Source organism: Prionailurus bengalensis, chromosome X, assembly GCF_016509475.1.
Source record: "Prionailurus bengalensis isolate Pbe53 chromosome X, Fcat_Pben_1.1_paternal_pri, whole genome shotgun sequence".
Lineage (NCBI taxonomy): Eukaryota > Metazoa > Chordata > Mammalia > Carnivora > Felidae > Prionailurus > Prionailurus bengalensis.
Window position 1 is genome coordinate 99471799 of NC_057361.1, and position 17104 is coordinate 99488902.

A 17104-nucleotide genomic window follows, 5' to 3' on the forward strand; every position below is an offset into this window, starting at 1 on the left:
CATCCAACTCTTGGTTTCGGCTCAGGTCATGATCTCACGGTTTCGTGGGTTTGAGCCCTGTATCCGGGCTCTGTGCTGGCGGTGCGGAGCCTGCTTGGGATCCTCCCTCTCTCCTCCTCTCTCTGCCCCTCCCCCACTCGTGTTGTCTCTGTCTCTCTCAAAATAGATAAATAAACTTAAAAAAAACAGGGCTTAGTGCTCAAGGAAGGAAAAAAGATGGATTAATCAAGGATTTTACAGTAAATCCTTATTTTTGTGCTACTATCCCAGAGGAAGTTGCAGTAACTAAAATGAGCTTTTGAAACCTCTTCCTGGATAGCATTTAAAGACTATTCCATTTCAGGAAATCTTCAGAATGTGAAAAGGAATATGCTATGTCCATTCCGAAGAGTTTTGAAACTTTAAAAGACTATGATCACAGTCATCCACCCAAATGGCTTCATTTCTTGCGGAGAAGCGGCAAGGAAGGAAGGTATTTAAGGTCCCTAATACAGGCTGCCTTCCCTGCTCTCCATCATGTAGCAAGGCAGACAAATAATGCTGTCTTGGCGCCCCCTAATGGCTACAGGGAAAAACATTTTTTAACCAACGACTAGAACATTTTTTCCCCCAAAATCATTTCTCACTGTCAACATAAATGAATGGACACTTGACCTATCTTACATAGACAGACCTTAAAAACAATCTGTAGACATCCTGCAGTTAGACTATGAATTCTTTAAACTATGTATTATTTATGAATATGTGTGTGTTCGTCAAATATGAACACATGCATAGCAAGACTACAACTCAACATTCATAAGAGTGGCTGCCTCTTGGGAGGCAGAGAGGAAAATGGCTCTGGGGTCGCAGTGAGTACAAAGGAAACCTCAAATGTATCTGTAAGGTTTTATTTCTTTAAATAAGTAAAAAAGATGAGGCAAATAAGAAAAAAAAGGCAATTTAATAAATTCTGGGTAATGGGTACACGGAGGTCTATTATTCTCTGCATTTTCTGTATTTTAATCATGAAAAAAATTTTTAAAAGAAAACAGCAGCTTCAGACTTACTTCAATTATCAGACACCTAAAAATAAAACACTAAATCAAAACCCAACAGTCCATTTAAGGAAACCATTTTAAATTCTGAATAGTTTCAAATATCTTAGTATAGAGATGTTAGTAATAAAAAACTGCATCCTCGCCATGTTTAAAATAAAAAGGAGGTGAGTTAGGTGTTTAGAGTCCCTCGTTTTTCCATTCAGATCTGTCAGATCTGTCCTTTTCCTGCCGCCCCCTTGGTCTAGGCACGCATTACGTCATCCCTCGGTGACCAGAACAGCCTCTTAAGCTGGCATCTCTGCCTGCAGTCTCCTCACTTCCAAATTAATCCTGCAGAACATTCTTTATAAACTACCGTGTCTGCTTTGGTTATGGCATCCTCCTGCTTCAAAACCTAAAACAGTTCCCCGATGCCTACCCCATCAAGCTGAATGCCTTTCCTTGGCTTCCGAGGCCCCCTATAATTTAGACCCACTGCACCCAGCCAGCCTGATTTCCCCTCTGCTACACACACAGCCTCTATTTTAATCAGGCAGCTCTCCAAACACTGCTCCACATGCTACGCCTCCCCCTGCTGGAAATCCTCTGCCCAAATTCTCCACTTACCCAAATTCGACCATTAGCTGAGTTTTCAGCTCGGGTCCTTCTTTATACCAAGCTTTCTCACCCCTCCAACGCACACTGACCTCTCCTTTCTCTCTGCTCCTAATGAGACCACTTGTGAGGGCACTTTTTTTTTTAAGTTTATTTATTTATTTTGGGAGAGAGAGCACAAGCAGGGGAGGGGCAGAGAGAGAGAGGATCCCAAAAGAGAGAGAATCGGGCACTGAGATTGCACTGATCTCATGAACCACCAGATCATGATCCGAGTCGCAGTTGGACGTTTAATCGACTAAGCCCCAGATCAGGCACTCTTAACCATGGGCACTCATAGACGGGCTCAGGAAGTATATACCATCTGCAAAGTTTACTCTGTACTTTGAGAGAGAGGGTCTACAGCTTTCTTCCTGTTGCCACCCCCTCAACAAAATCACAAACAACAACAAATCACACTATCTCAATGCTTTCTACTTTTTTCCATATAACTTGGAAAAATAATTTTGCCTTGTGTCCCCAACTAGTTTTAAAGCTCCTTGAAGGTGAGGGGCAAGTCTTATACTAGTTCTAAAAGACAATGTCAGGCACGAGGCTAAATATGTAAGATAACCAGTAACAGACTCGCTCTAGTTACGCTCTCAAACTAAGATTAGGAAAGAGAAAACCAGGACTGATTTCCAGGTCTCAGTCCGTGTTACCTCCCAAGTTTTACATGAGCTCATTCACTTCTGGGTCTTGAAAATATGGCCTTTTGATGTCCAGAAATCCCAGTAAATCATTCACCCCCCAAGCCTCACAACTGAAGGTCATCTGCCTGTGTTTTTGGGGTCAGAATGAAATCCTATCTGTGAAGAATGCTCGGCTACCACGTTAACCCAAATCTCAGTAGAAGGCAAAGAAAGGAGAGAATTCTATCCCTAACAAAACTGAAACCTCCACTATCCATGCCTTCAAAATGTTTAGTACAAAAAAAAATCTAGTACACATTTCGATTCTAAGAGTTACAAGAATGCCTTATTACTAACGCTTTCCCAAATTCGTTTTGACCTGAAATTGTCTCAAAATAACAACAGATGTTGACTTCACTTTGCCTTTACTTAATCACTTAGCTTTCAATCAAAATCTTAGCTAAGTGGTAAAAAGATCTAAAGAGGAAGCATTTCTGCTGATCTCTCAGGTTACTGAACTTGTACATATTTAAAATAGTTATCAGCTAAAGGATTTTCTCATTCATTCAGATTTGATGAACTACCCACTACTGAACGAAATAAATGATAATAGTCAAGTGCATGAACTCTGTAGCTTAACAGACTTTGGTTCAAACACCAGCTCATCCACTTACTAGCTGTGTAACCTCTGGTAAAGTTATTTAATCTCATTAAGCCTCATTCCCTTTACCTGTAAAGTTGAGACAGTATCTACTTCCCAGGCTTGCTGCTGTGGATTGAGACGCAGCTGGTCACACATTTAGGGTACTACCTAGTACAAAGTAAAGCACTCAGGGACACTTGGGTGGCTCAGTCGGTTAAGCGGCTGACTTCGGTTCAGGTCATGATCTCGTGGTTCATGGGTTCGAGCTCCGCATCGGGCTCTGTGCTGACAGCTCGGAGCCTGGAGCCTGCTTTGGATTCTGTGTCTCTCGCTCTCTCTCTGCCCCTCCCCCACTTGTGCTCTGGCTCTCAAAAATAAACAAACATTTTTTTAAAAAGTTAAAAAAAAACAAAGTACGCAAACAATGACAGCAAATATCATCACTGTGTTGAACACTGCTGTATGTGGGGCGGAAACAAAGACGTGAACTTTCCATTCTAGTTAGGAAGACAGTCATGCATACAGCTGACTTAAGTCATTTACATTTGTATTATTAATAAAGAGTACGAGAACAGAACACAAATCTAATTCTTAAGTTTACCTTTATCTTTGGCATCAGGAAATGTTGTGTTGTCACTAATGTTGTAGGAAAACGAGATACCGTCAATCGAGTAAGTAGACCCCTCCTTTGTAAAATTCACAACCCAGGAAAAACCGGATCCAAATTGCACGGCTATTTTGGGACCATTCTGGTCTTCCCCACAAGCGCTTCCATTATATGTTGCAGTGCTGAGGTCTGAAACGGTTACAGTTTTCTAAAAGAAAAAGAAGTTTGGGGGTAAGGAACACACAGGCGGAAATGACCATCAGGCATTTACGTAGGATGTGCCAATTCAGTCTACGTTACACATCCCCCCATGGCCAGGCTGCCCTTTGGCTGGCCTGTTGTGGAAACCAGTCTCAGATTCTTCATCTACAGACCAGTCCTCTGGACAAAAGGAAAAGGAAAAATGGCCTGAACTTCTCTTCTTGATTTTTTTTTTTTAAATCAGGTTATAAGCAGGCAGGACCTTAACCAAAAGAAAATAAGACAAAAAGATTGAGAGGGCACCCCCCCAAAGGAGATTATAACAGCAAACTATTAGAAATGGGAATGCTTTGATGTCAGTACATGTTAAAGCAGCACCGATGTGGTGAGGCATGAACACCACACAGTCTTTGGATCATGTGCCCTTAACCGACTGCAAGGAAAACTCCAAAGAACCAAGGAAGTAAAATATTCCTTCTAACACTACACAGAATACCTTCAGGTATCTAGGTTTTTAAAAAACCCACAGAACTGAAGCGTTAAGTCAGTTAACATATGAAATCTCATCCACAGAAGTGTACGTAAAGGATAAAGAACGGAACTGAGTTTCTACTAGAAACCTCAAGGAAAAAAGAAAAATACTTACATAACTTTTGCTTGTAGTCTCATAGCGTATTGTGAAATTCATCTGCCATTTTGCATAAAGGCAAGTGGCTTTTCCTGAATCTGTCAAATTAAGTTCTAATGCGTAAGATGAGACAGCTCCTAGATTTATTAAAAAGAAATAAGATTGTGAAACTGTACCACAAAAACATATCTAAAATAAAAACGACCCCTATCCACCACTGAAGTTCAATCAGCTCTAAGATGAAACAAAGTCCTTTGGTATCTTGGTGATGGTTTTTCTTTGTATTTTTAGTGGACTCCTATTCATAAAGTTAGCATTACCCCTTCCAGAAGGAATGGTTACTTGACCTAGGATGCCGCCTAGTAGTCATAGCCACACTCACCTGTGCCTGGCTAGTTTTGTTTTAGGCAATTATAGTTTGCCCATTAGACTTTTGTTTTTAAGGTAAAGGAGGTTAAGGGGGAGCTCAGAAGGGGGCGTTAAACGGTCTCTCTCAAACCAGCTGATGGAACTTTCTCTGCAAAAATAATGACAGATCGGATGTTCTATGGTCTTGTTACCTTCAACCCGGTCACAAGCTATGTGGCCTATGACGCATGGACGTCTTGTTGAACTGTTTTATTCTTTTTTTTTTTAATTTTTTTAAATGTTTATTCATTTTTGAGAGACAGAGACAGACAGAGTGCGAGTGGGGAGGGGCAGAGAGAGAGGGAGACACAGAATCTGAAACAGGCTCCAGGCTCTGAGCTGTCAGCACAGAGCCCGACGCAGGGCTTGAACCCACAAACCGTGAGATCATGACCTGAGCCGAAGTCAGACGCTTAACCAACTGAGCCACCCAGGCGCCCCATGAACTATTTTATTCTGATGTGAAGATGTGGGATGGCTCTTTGTAAGCATGTGTACCATGTGACCAAAAGAACAGACCTTCAAAGGTTGTTAGATCCATAAGCAAAACGTTATTTTTTTTTATAAATGTAACATTCATCACTTGGTTCCATTTTAAAATCCAACTAATCAGAAAGGCTGATGAATCTTTCGACATGGATTCAAAGTCACTTCCTGTGTTCTCAAACTGCTACTTCTTTAGGCAGAGAAACCTTACCAGGACAGAAAAGCCATGGGGCTTTTGAGCTAACTTGGCTCTCATCTACACTAGGTTCAACACAGGGACATTCCCTATTAAACTGAAGAGCCCAAGAACTAAAAATACTATGTGCCAGCAAACACACCAGCAGCATAAATGACAGGCAACCAGTTTTCTTCACTGTCTCCCACATTACCCAAGGGAAAAGCAGTTTCCTGCTAAGACAGCCTTTAATGATAGCTGGGCAATCCGGCGTCATCTACAAGCAGGGACATGCTACGGACTACAGAGAATCAAGTCCTAAGAGGACTACCAAGAAGGCGTGCCTCAGCAACAGCTTTCAAGTTGTACACAAAAGCCTGTGGTCATGATGCTCCGGAAGCCAGGCTGTCCTGCAAGCCTGAATATTATGCTAAAGTGTGTGGTTACTGAGTGCTTAAATGTATTGGTTAAGGCTTGAACAGACCTCCCGAAGCCTGAGCAGGTTCTGTAGCCATTCTTTTCTAAGTGCAATATGGAACAGAGCTGTCGTCCGTGATCCAAGGCTATCTGGTAGTGGAACTGAGGGCTCTGGCTTCTAATTTTCCTTTTTGTTTTCTCTTGCCTTTTCTTTCTTTCTTTTTTGGTTTATTTATTTATTTTTTGAGAGAGTGAGAGAAGAGAGAGCAAGCTGGGGAGGGGCACAGAGAGATGGAGAGAGACATCCCAAGCAGGCTTCATGCTGTGAGCACACAGCCCGACGCTGGCTCCAACTCACGAACCGTGCGATCATGACCTGAGCCAAAACCAAGATTCAGACATTTAACCGATGGAGCCACCCAGGCGCCCCTGGCTTCTAATTTTTCTGATCAACTGGAAGCCTGCATTTTATATGCTGTCTTTCTTGGTCTTTTTTTTTTCTTTCAAAATTCCAAAAATTTATTTTTGTATTTATAGACAAGCTTATTCTTTTTTTATTATTTTTAATTTCTTTTTAATTTACATCCAAATTAGTTAGCATATAGTGCAACAATGATTTCAGGAGTAGATTCCTTTGTGCCCCTTACCCATTTAGCCCATCCCCCCTCCCACAACCCCTCCAGCAACCCTCAGTTTGTTCTCCGTATTTAAGAGTCTTTTCTGTTTTGTCCCCCTCCCTGTTTTTATATTATTTTTGCTTCCCTTCCCTTATGTTTATCTGTTTTGTATCTTAAAGTCCTCGTATGAATGAAGTCATATATTTGTCTTTTTCTGACTAATTTCACTTAACATAATACCCTCCAGTTCCATCTACGTAGTTGCAAATGGCAAGATTTCATTCTTTTTGATTGCCAAGTAATACTCTATTGTATATATATACCATATCTTCTTTATCCATTCATCCATCGATGGGCATTTGGGCTCTTTCTATACTTTGGCTATTGCCGATAGCACTGCTATAAACATGGGGGTGCACGTGCCCCTTCAAAACAGCACACCTATATCCCTTGGATAAATGCCTAGTAGTGCAACTGCTGGGTCGTAGGGTAGGGTAGGTAGGGTAGTTCTACTTTTAGTTTTTTGAGGGACCTCCATACTGTTTTCCAGAGTGGCTGCATCAGCTTACATTCCCATCTCTTGGTCTTGTTTAAAGTCCCTAGCTTTAACAGATCCTCCTTGTATTCAAAGCATTCAAAACTGTTAGACATAACCAAGAAAAGCCTCACGTGAGTTAATCTTTTACTTTTCAGAGATATTAAAGGAACAGAAAGAAAATGGCATAAAATAGTAATAGCACCAGTGTGTACCCATGTGGGAGACCTCATACCTCATGAAGCAGAAGGTACAGGTTGTGGTTCAAATTTACCACTACATTAAATTCAAGATAGTCTAGCTGCCAACCTAAAAATAAGAACTGAGAAGTGCCCTGAGGGCTCCAGCACTTTCTGTTCTAGTGCCTTTCTTCCTGTGACAGCTATCCCTTTCACAGAGCTTCCTGGCTTCCCCTACATCTCCAACTGCCCGGGGACCACTTTTACTCCATTATCTATCACCTCAAACTCAACAATTCCAAAACGAAAATTCACTCTTCTCCTTCCTCTAAACTGCTCCCCTTCTCTGGCTGTAAAGGAAAGGCAGGACCTTGAGGATTCCCCCTTGGGAATTAGGGGCACCTGGGTGGCTCAGTCGGTTAAGGGTCCGACTTTGGCTCAGGTCATGATCTCACAGTTGGTGAGTTCAAGCCCTTCATCGAGCTCCGTGCTGACGGCTCAGAGCCTGGAGCCTGCTTTGGATTCTGTGTCTCTCTCTTTCTCTGCCCCTCCCCTACTTGTGCTCATGCTCTCTCTCTTTCTCTAGCTCTCTCAAAAATAAATAAACATAAAAAATATTTTTAAAAAATTTTGGGAATTAGCTTCTACTTCATTCTCTTCGTGAAGTTCTACTGATGTTTTTTTCCCTTTCAAATCCTCTTAAATCCAAACTTTGCCTTTTATTTCTTTTTTTTTAATGTTTTTTTTAAATTTATTTTTGAGAAAGACAGAGACAGAATGCGAGTGGGTTGTGGCAGAGAGGGAGACCCAGAATCCAACACAGGCTCCAGGCTCTGAGCTGTCAGCACAGAGCCCGATGGGGGCTCGAACTCATGAGCTGTGAGATCATGACCTGAGCCGAAGTCGGCCGCTCAACCAACTGAGCCACCCAGGCGCTCCTGCCATTTACTTCTATTCCCTATCCACCACCCCACCCCTAAATTACTACAGACGCCTCCTAGCTGTCCCTAGAAATGCTCCCTGATTAATGGTCCTTCAATACCTCTTCCTGTCAGGACATTTGTTCAAATACTTTTATTAGCTCCAAAAGTCCCATATTAAATTTAAATTCCTCCAGCTGACTTTCAAAGTAATCCTTGATCTCATCCCACCCTATTCCTTCAACTTCTCTCAAACCATTTTCCCAGAACACACCCTTTAATCTGGTTAAACTTGTTCCACTGGACCCAAATGCCATGCTCTATTCAACTTCTACCCCTAGGCCTCTACTCTCCCTAACATTTGAGATTTACTTTTCTTCTACCGATCGATCTAAGTGTTCACTTGAGGAAGGACCGCCTCTCCTTCAGGCTGCCTCCAAATGTGCAACACTGTCAGACCCTGCCTTTTTCTAATAACTTCTGGCAGATGTCACCACCTACTGTAAAAGCTGAAAATGTCAGATGCTTGCTTTCCCAGCCTCCCTTGCAGCAAGGATGGACGAGGCTCCACCTAACACAGGCATCTGCCCCAGATTTTAGATAGGAGGGCGGCGGAATGGAGCCAGGAATGGAAGTGTCACCCTCAGGTGGCAGTTGCTACAGCAGGATCAAGGTCCCAGGCAACAAGGCCTGCAGAGCTGGCGGTGGTGACAGTAGTGCGCGAACTGCAGTCCAACGCCTGGCGGCGCTCGTGCAGTTCAGCGACATGACGGGGAAACTGGGCCAGGCCTTGACATCCACAGCCAGGAGCCCTGGTAATTCCGAGCCACTCGATATGCATGTTTTTATAAAGAAAAATGTTATTGATGCCTAACATACAGAGGGACGCACACTATCACATATGAAAGGGAAAGGTACATGGAACCTTAAGCACACAGCTCAAAGAATTTCCACAAGCTGAATCCACTCGGGTTAAGAAACAGAACATTCCAAGTGCTCCCGAAGCCCCTTCCAGGTACTTTTTCCCTCCCAAGGGCAACCACTATCCTGACTTCTAACAGTACAGGTTAGTTTTGCCTGTTTTTCAACTTGATGTAAATGGAAGCACTCACTCTGTTCCTTTGTGTCTGGCTTCTTTCACTGCATATTAAGTTAGTGGGATTCGCCCAGGTTGGTGTGTGTAACTGCAGTGTGTACGTTCTCACTCTGTACATATAGCTTTCTATTATTGGGTAAATATTCCACTACTTATCTACGCTATTGCTAATGGGCATTTGGATAGTTCCCGGTTTGGTCCTAATGCAAATGGACACGTCGGTGAACATGTGTGTATGTGTGCCTGTTGGGTATGTATCTAAGAATGAAACGGGGGATCAAAGGCTATGCATATGCCCTGATAACTTTTTAATAAATTCTTTTTCTGCTTGAAAACTACCAGATTTTATTTTTTAATGTTTATTTATTTTTGCGAGAGAGCACGCGTGTGCGCATGAGCGGGGGAGGGGCAGAGAGCGAGGGAGACAGAGGATCCAAAGCAGGCTCTGCACTGACAGCAGAAAGCCCGATGTGGGGCTCAAACTCACAAACCATGAGATCATAACCTAAGCCAAAGTTGGACACCCAACCAACTGAGCCACCCAGGTGGGCCTATCAGATTTTATTTCTGTTACTTACAATTAAGAACCTGGAATGATAAGCTATCCATTTTTCAGCAGCCATTTTCTCCACAAAGATCTCCTGAACTATAGAAGCCTTGAAGAGCAGTCATAGTGCATACCCCCGCCTTTCAGTATATTTTTGTACTATTCTGAATTATTCACTTATTTTATGCCCGTAAATCCTAACCCCTCTATTGTCACAAGCTCCAAAACAGCAGTCTTCAACTGTAACCTCACAACCAACTGATGTGTCACAGTAAATTATTGTATACAGCAGGTAATTTGTTAACTAATAAAAAAAGGACCTAAGTCTGTGAATGAATGATATATCCGGATTCAAGTTTCCCTTTTGATAATGTTTCTGCCACTCATTTGAGTTCCAATATGCTCCCTTACCAACAGATGATCCAATCTATGCCACAGCCCCTAGGAGTGGGCCTTCTACATGAATGTCATCCATCACAGGTGCCATGGTCGGAGAGACCATGTCTATTACTTTTCCTCTATCTCCTCTCATTCCTAATAGTGCTGAATATATATTAGTTTCTCAATAAATATTGACTGATTATATCAATGCAAAAATATCCTGCAACAAGGACCTGAAATATAGCTTAATCTAATTACAAAAAGGCAAATCTTCTAGTTTTGCCAAATCATGAACCTAACCTATCAGTCTTCTGGATTCTTCCTCAACCCCCAAGTCAGTTTTCGCCTCAATAAATTCTGACATGAATTTCAAGCTAGGAATAATGTATTTCCCACAAGGCAGGTTGATAGTTGAAACATTTACACTTTGCTAAAAAGTCTCCAAAAAGCCATTTCCATCCTTATTGCTGTATTTTCTTTTAGCATAGCTAAATCGTTTTTGTTTAAAAGTCTTTATGGCATTAAAAAAAAAAAAACCCAAGGGTGGGTGCCTGGGTGTCTCAGTCAGTTAAGCATCCAACTTCGGCTCAGGTCATGATCTCACAGTTCGTGAGTTCAACCCCCACTTCGGGCTCTGTGATGACAGCTCAGAGCCTGGAGCCTGCTTCAGATTCTGTGTCTCCCTCTCTCTCTGCCCCTCTTCTGTTTGTGCTCCCTCTGTCTCTCAAAAATAAATAAATGTTAAAAGAATTTAAAAAGCCCAAGGCTGTGTCAACTATACTCAAATAAAAAAAATAGTTAAATAACGTTTTTAAAAAACCCACACAGCTGAATATATCCTAGAGTGTGTAATTACAGAGCTAAGAGTTTATTCTCCAAAGAAAAAGGCATGCCTCAAAATCAACTTTCTCAAATTTAAATATCTTCTCAATCTTATTTCCAAAAAGTTCGTTTATAGGCTCTTATAGAACTCAACTTATTTTTCCGAGCATGAGATGCTGCAGAAAGTGGCTAGGTTTTTACAAGTCTATCTAACCCGAAGCATAGTTGAAAAATATATATATTTGTGAACAAAATCAGGGCAGGGTGGGAACATAATACTAGTCGTACAACATAACCAATAAAAAACAATAATCTAAGAGGCGATATAATGAGGCGATTAAGAGCCCCATCTTTGGCACTGAAAAGCTAGAATTCAAATCAGTCAGTCCAATTTATTAGCTATGAGACTCTGGGCAAATTATCCTCGCTAAGAATTGGAGTGTGTATTTCTTGAACAGGTTCTTCGAAAGCATGCGAGCCCTTAAGAGCTAAGAGAACTTTGCCAAGCAAGCTGGATATTCCAGCTTACAAGCTTCCCTTGCAGTAAACATAGCAAGCACCTAAAGGAATCCTTCCCAAATTTTAATTATAGGTTTTTTTCATCATGTTAAGTTATGAACTCCTGAAGTCAAACTGATCCGTTCACAATGATGTTGGGCAAAGGGTCTTTAAAAAAAAAAAAAAAAAAAAAGGACATAGGCATACAGTATCTACGTACTCTTTCTCCTCTGTCCCCAGGTTTGATAAATCAGATTAACTATTCCTCATTTACAAGTCCTCATTTATGCTTCCTAATATAAGTACAATCACCCATTCAGTTGCTGATACTCTTGATTTCTGGTACATCTCTTTTGAAAAGAAAAGTAATGAAATGATTTTAAGCTACAAAATAATTTTTTTTAAGATCAGAGAGTGGGTAAGGAAGTAAGGTTCAACACTATTCAACTAATGGAAAGTGCTTATTGCTGAGTGAGTGGTGTTTGGCAGACCTCCAGAATTCTTTTGCAATGCACAGCAACATACCAACAAGTACTTATAAAGTGTGCTTTTGGATCTGAGGCAATCTCTGATCACTTTAATATGGAATTATGATCGGAATGCTTTTGTCACTACAGGAGGAAGAGCAGTCTTCCTGCAGGAAGGACCACTTAGGTCAGCTACAGTGCTGTGAAATAATCATCGATCACAAATTCCATCCAAGGATATAGGGGAAGAAAGCTGCACTCAAATATTTGAATATCCAGAATCCTATCAGATGTGATAACCAATGACTAACGGCCAAATAGTAAGCCTGTCCTTTCAAGTATCTTTGGTACAGCTAAAATAATTTTAGCAGAACCTTGAAATCAAAGTAATCAGGTTAACAAAATGTGGTAGGGTTACAGAAAGATCCCATGCTTACTTTCTCTCTTTTAGATCACCTGCAAAAGGGAAGAGACTGGTTGTTTGTGAAAACCTTAATCTCATTCTCACCAAGGACTTTCCTGCTTCTCCATGCTAACTCTCACTACTATTTAGGTATATCTGAAGGGGTACAAGTAAGATACTAGCATTATTATATGGGATTATAGTTCAGTAAATTGGTTTAAACTATCTGTATTGTTTAGCACTGATCTTGAAGTTCTAAGTCCAAAGACACAAAAAAAATTTGTTTCGGCAAAACATAATTTAAGATTCGCAGAAGAAAAAGGAGACCAAGCTGGTTGAATTTACAATCATCCCCAGTACCCACCAATGAATACCCTCAACAAAAATTCACTGAGGGTTCACTACGTACCAAGTGCTGTGCTAAGTAGACAATGGGAAATGACAGTCCATAAGAGTCTTCACTCTCGGAGACCAGTGCCATAGGGGAGACTTGACTGGCAATGATATTAAGGAAGAAAAAAAAAAAAGAATGGGGGGTGCACCTGGGTGGCTCAATCGGTTGAGCATCTGACTCGATTTTGGCTCTCAGGTCATGATCTCACAGCTCGGGATCCTCTGTCTCCCTTTTTCTGGCCCTCTCCCTCTCCTGTGCTCTCTCTCTCTCAAAAATAAACATCAAAAATAAATAAATAAAGTGGAAAACAGGCTAGTCTAAAAACCTGAGAGTTTGGGAACAAGATTTACTCCTATTCCTTCAGATGGTCACCTGGCTGCCCCCCCCCCCCAACACTCAGGTCTCTGCTCACCAGGCAATGGATAAACACTTGAGGGAGGGAGGGGCTCCTACCCCTTAAGTTCACAGTCAGGATATTTGTATGAGGTTTTTCCCACCCTGAGAAGCATCAACCCTATCAAAACCAGGAGTCAAACTAGTTACAAAAATCAATAACCACAGAAGAATTCTGAAATCTCTGAGGTCTCAAAGAAAAGACCCTTAAGGCAATGATGCTCGGAAATGAGTTTCACCTACTACTCTCTTTATAATGCATCTACACAGCTTTTCTTCAGAAAAATCATATAGGTTTTCTTTAGAAAGTTCCCTAGTCAGTTAGAATTCACTCAAATAAACAGCACAATGTAATCTCTGTGAAAAGGACCAATGCATAAACCCTTCAAACTCTTTTCTATGCTTGCTGTAAAGCAGCTGTTTTGTTTTGTTTTAAAGAGTTACCCTCTGGAGCCAGGATAGTTACAGAGTGAAACTGGCACAGCTTGAGTGCTCAAGCTAATGAGACTATAAATTCAGGACAGAACCTCCCCTCCGTTCGAACCCAGGAGCAGCACAAGATTCACAACAGGTCTTTTATGAGTATTTATTGACTGCTTGAAAAATTTTTGGTATCCACTCTGATAATATAAAAGTAATGTACACGGGGTCGCCCAAGTGGCTCAGTCAGCTGCGTGTCGGACTCTTGGTTTTGGCTCAGGTCAGGGTCTCACTGTTCAGCTAGTGAGTCAGAGCCCCTCGCCAGGCTCTGCACTGATGCTGATAGCTGGGGCCGGCTTGGGATTCTCTCTCCCTCTCTCTCTGACCCTCCCCCACTTGACTGACTGACTCTCTCTCGCTCAAAAAAAAAAAAAAAAGTAATGTGCCAAACCCATGAAGCAACTCAAGATCTGCTCAGTTCTTAGACCAAAAGCCACATGAATGAGTCTGAGCCCCACACTGAACCAACAGCTGTCAGAAAAAGCAGCTGTATACAAGAAATGCTTTCCATTTCATCCTGATACCTTCTAAAAATCTAATCTAGGTACATTATGAACGTTTACTTCTCCAAATCCTGTTCTAAACCTGGAGGTGGAGGAAATCGATCTTGGAAATCTTCCAAGAAGATGAATCTAGTTAGTCCCAATCAATAAATGGCAAACTAGCAGATGAGCTGATGGGTTCTTTTATGTGCTTCTTTTTGCCTGTTTATTTTCTGCATTGAGCAAGCATTGCTTTTGTAAAAACAAGACAAAAAAGCTTTCAGTAAAAAAGAAATCTAATGACACAAAAGCCAACAAGTAAGACAACTATTATTTTTTTTTTCACTTTCTCTAAACAATAACGGCGTTGTGTTTGTGCAGATTCAATTGGCAGTGAACTACTGATTAACAGATGCCTTGGTCAGATGTGTTCCATCACTGATAAGGTGCTTTTCGTTGTAAACAATCCTCTCTTAGGGTCGCTGGCCCCTCAGTAAGCGCTTCACTCCAACGTTACAGCTTTGAATTGTGTTTGAGCGAAGCCTCCATGGCCCCCTTTCACAAGGGCTATGGAGGCGTCTCCTGCCCTATGTGGACAGCTGCACTAGGGGCAGGGAGTCTGAACCATTTGGTGTCAGGACCCCTTACTCTCTTATCCACTGAGAACTTGAAACAGCTTTGGTTTACATGAGTTATGACTACTGGCGTTGGCCATATTTGAAATAAAAAATGAGAAGTGAATACAACACAACATCAGAGCCATCAGAGCGGTGATGTCACCACAAATTATGTAGCCTCTGGAAAACTCCACTGTACACTGGTGAAGAGTGTTGAGTGAAAAAGACAAGTAACTTCCTAGTATTACTTTAGAAATAAGTTTGTATCTGACATACGCCTCCTCAAAAAGATCCTTGAGAATCACTAGACTAGATCATCAAGAACCCTTCCAATACTATCACTCTGGAGCCAGACTTGTCAACTTTGGCACTAGTGACATTTTGAGGTGGATGAGTCTTTGTTGGGGGCACTGTCCTGTGCATTATAGGATGTTCAGCAGCATCCCAGCCTCTACCCACTAGATGCCAAAAGCAATCCCAGATTGACAACCAAAACGTCTGTTTGACAACCAAAAACATCTCCAGATGTTGCCAAATGTCCACTGTTTGAAAATCCACTATTTTCAGGTGCTGATTTTATTCCACTGAAATGGGAGTTAGAATGTGTACCTCTCAGTGCCTTCTCAGACCCCTATTATGTCTATTTCCTCCCCACTCCCATCTGGGTCTGTTCCTTCTGTTCATTTATTTGGTCACAAACAGCAAGAGTCAGTGGATAGCAGCAAGCACAGGATGAATCAGGTCAGGAAGAGACCTTCTGGTCAAGGTTCACCTTTCAGGCATTAAAGCCCTCAGGGACTCAGCAATCACTGGGGGAGGGTGGTAGAACCCAATCAGCCAACATTCATCCAGCCATTCTTAGGACTTGGTAACACCCCAATCTTTAGCAAGTTACCTATGGTCCTCCTCCGAAAATGAAGTGAAAGGCCAGTTGTGTGGCTACGAACACAACCTTCTGAAGGCAAAGAGGCAGTAGACGAAGACTCCAAAACCTAACATCTAGGAGACCCTCCCAGCTGAAAGAGCTGGGGATTTTTTTAAAGGATTTTTAAGGTTTTTCTTTTTTGGTTTGTTTAAATCAGGATCTGGCTGGGAGAAATAGCCGACTGGTAGAAAATCGACATCTTCAACAGTTCCAAGTCAGATCTTCACTCCCCCACCAAAGTCCCCCCTCATCCCCTTCGTTTCCAGACCTTACCTCCGTGCTTTCTTGCCTGGAAATTGCCCCGGGCCACCCGAGGTCCCTACCCCTCCAAACTCGAGCTACCAAACTCAAATACAGCATCATTCCTCGTCTCTTTAATCACCCTTCCTCCACAGCCTCAAATTCCTGCCCACAAACCGCCCCCAGCCCTCTCACTGCCCCCTCAGACTCTACTGTCATATCTGCCCCTACCCTCCCCCCTTCCCCCAAGTTTCTCCACGCAGGCAATAGTCTCTTCCCTCCCCAATTTTTGCTCTCGCCCCTAAGATCCTAAGAAACCAGGACTCCCCTGATTGTCTCTGCCACCTCAGAATCGCACGTACCTACGCTCCCTCCTCAGTATCTTCCCCCAAGTTACTCCTTCTACCCGGATGTGCTCCACTCCTCCCTCTTCCCCACCTACTCCCTCGGCGCCCACCCCCCCTTACTTGCCCCTTCTTACTCTCACGGGCCCTTCTTCCCCGCCATCCCTCGGTCAGGCCTTCTCTAGGTCACGGCTCGCTTCCCTGGGCCAAGCGCCACCGCCCAGTGTCAGCCTTTCAGGTTCTCACCCCCACCCCCCGGACCAGTCTTGCAGGTTGTGGCCTTTGAACTGGGCGCCCCGGGCCCAGGCTGAGGGACTAAGCAGGAGGGCCCGACAACTCACCCAGGACTAGGCAGAGCAGAACGAGCCCCGAGCCCGGAACCGGGGAGAAGCGGAAGCACACCATGATTCCGCAAAGGAGGCGGCGGCGGCGGCGCGGCGGCAGTGGCGGTGGCGGTGGCGGTGGCAACAACAGCAGCAACACCAGGGAAAAAGCTTGCTGGAACCCGGGCAAGAGGAGCGCGGACCACCGACCACAAGTGCTGCAAACGCCAGGACAAGGCGCTTCAGCGCGGGTCATAAGACTAGGGGCGGGGCTCTTTCTTGCCTTTAGCCAATCTCCACGCTTGAAAGCGGCGAGAAGGGTGGTGACGTAGGAGCCGGCGGGCGGGGCGACCACGCCCTGGCTTTTTGGTTCACAATCATGCGCCTAAGAGATATGCGCGGACGGCTTTTTCTAAGGCTTAAAAGAGAGAATTAACTTTTGGGGGGTACAGATAGTAGAGTTTATTTCAGTTCCAACTCCTTGAGGAAGAATAGAGTAATTTTACTGGAGTGAAACAGTTGCTAGGCATCACAACATAATATATATAAAAATAGTACCCAGTTATTACTC

At 42.9% G+C, this 17104-nt stretch overlaps 1 protein-coding gene across 2 annotated transcripts in view; it reads right to left on the minus strand.

The window, feature by feature from the left end:
* The window catches only part of LAMP2 (lysosomal associated membrane protein 2), a 36156-nt gene extending 19331 nt beyond the window's left edge, over positions 1 to 16825 (minus strand). Inside the window, exons 1-3 of one of the 2 annotated variants that reach the window (XM_043570692.1) lie at positions 16552 to 16814; positions 4403 to 4521; positions 3550 to 3763 (exon numbers count right to left, since the gene is read on the minus strand). In XM_043570692.1, the coding sequence (XP_043426627.1) occupies positions 3550 to 3763; positions 4403 to 4521; positions 16552 to 16789 (571 nt within the window). In that variant the 5' untranslated portion in view covers positions 16790 to 16814. Of the gene's footprint in view, positions 1 to 3549; positions 3764 to 4402; positions 4522 to 16551 lie in introns of both variants that reach the window. The other variant, XM_043570693.1, reaches the window with a different exon arrangement.
* Between the last annotated feature and the right edge of the window lie 279 nt (positions 16826 to 17104).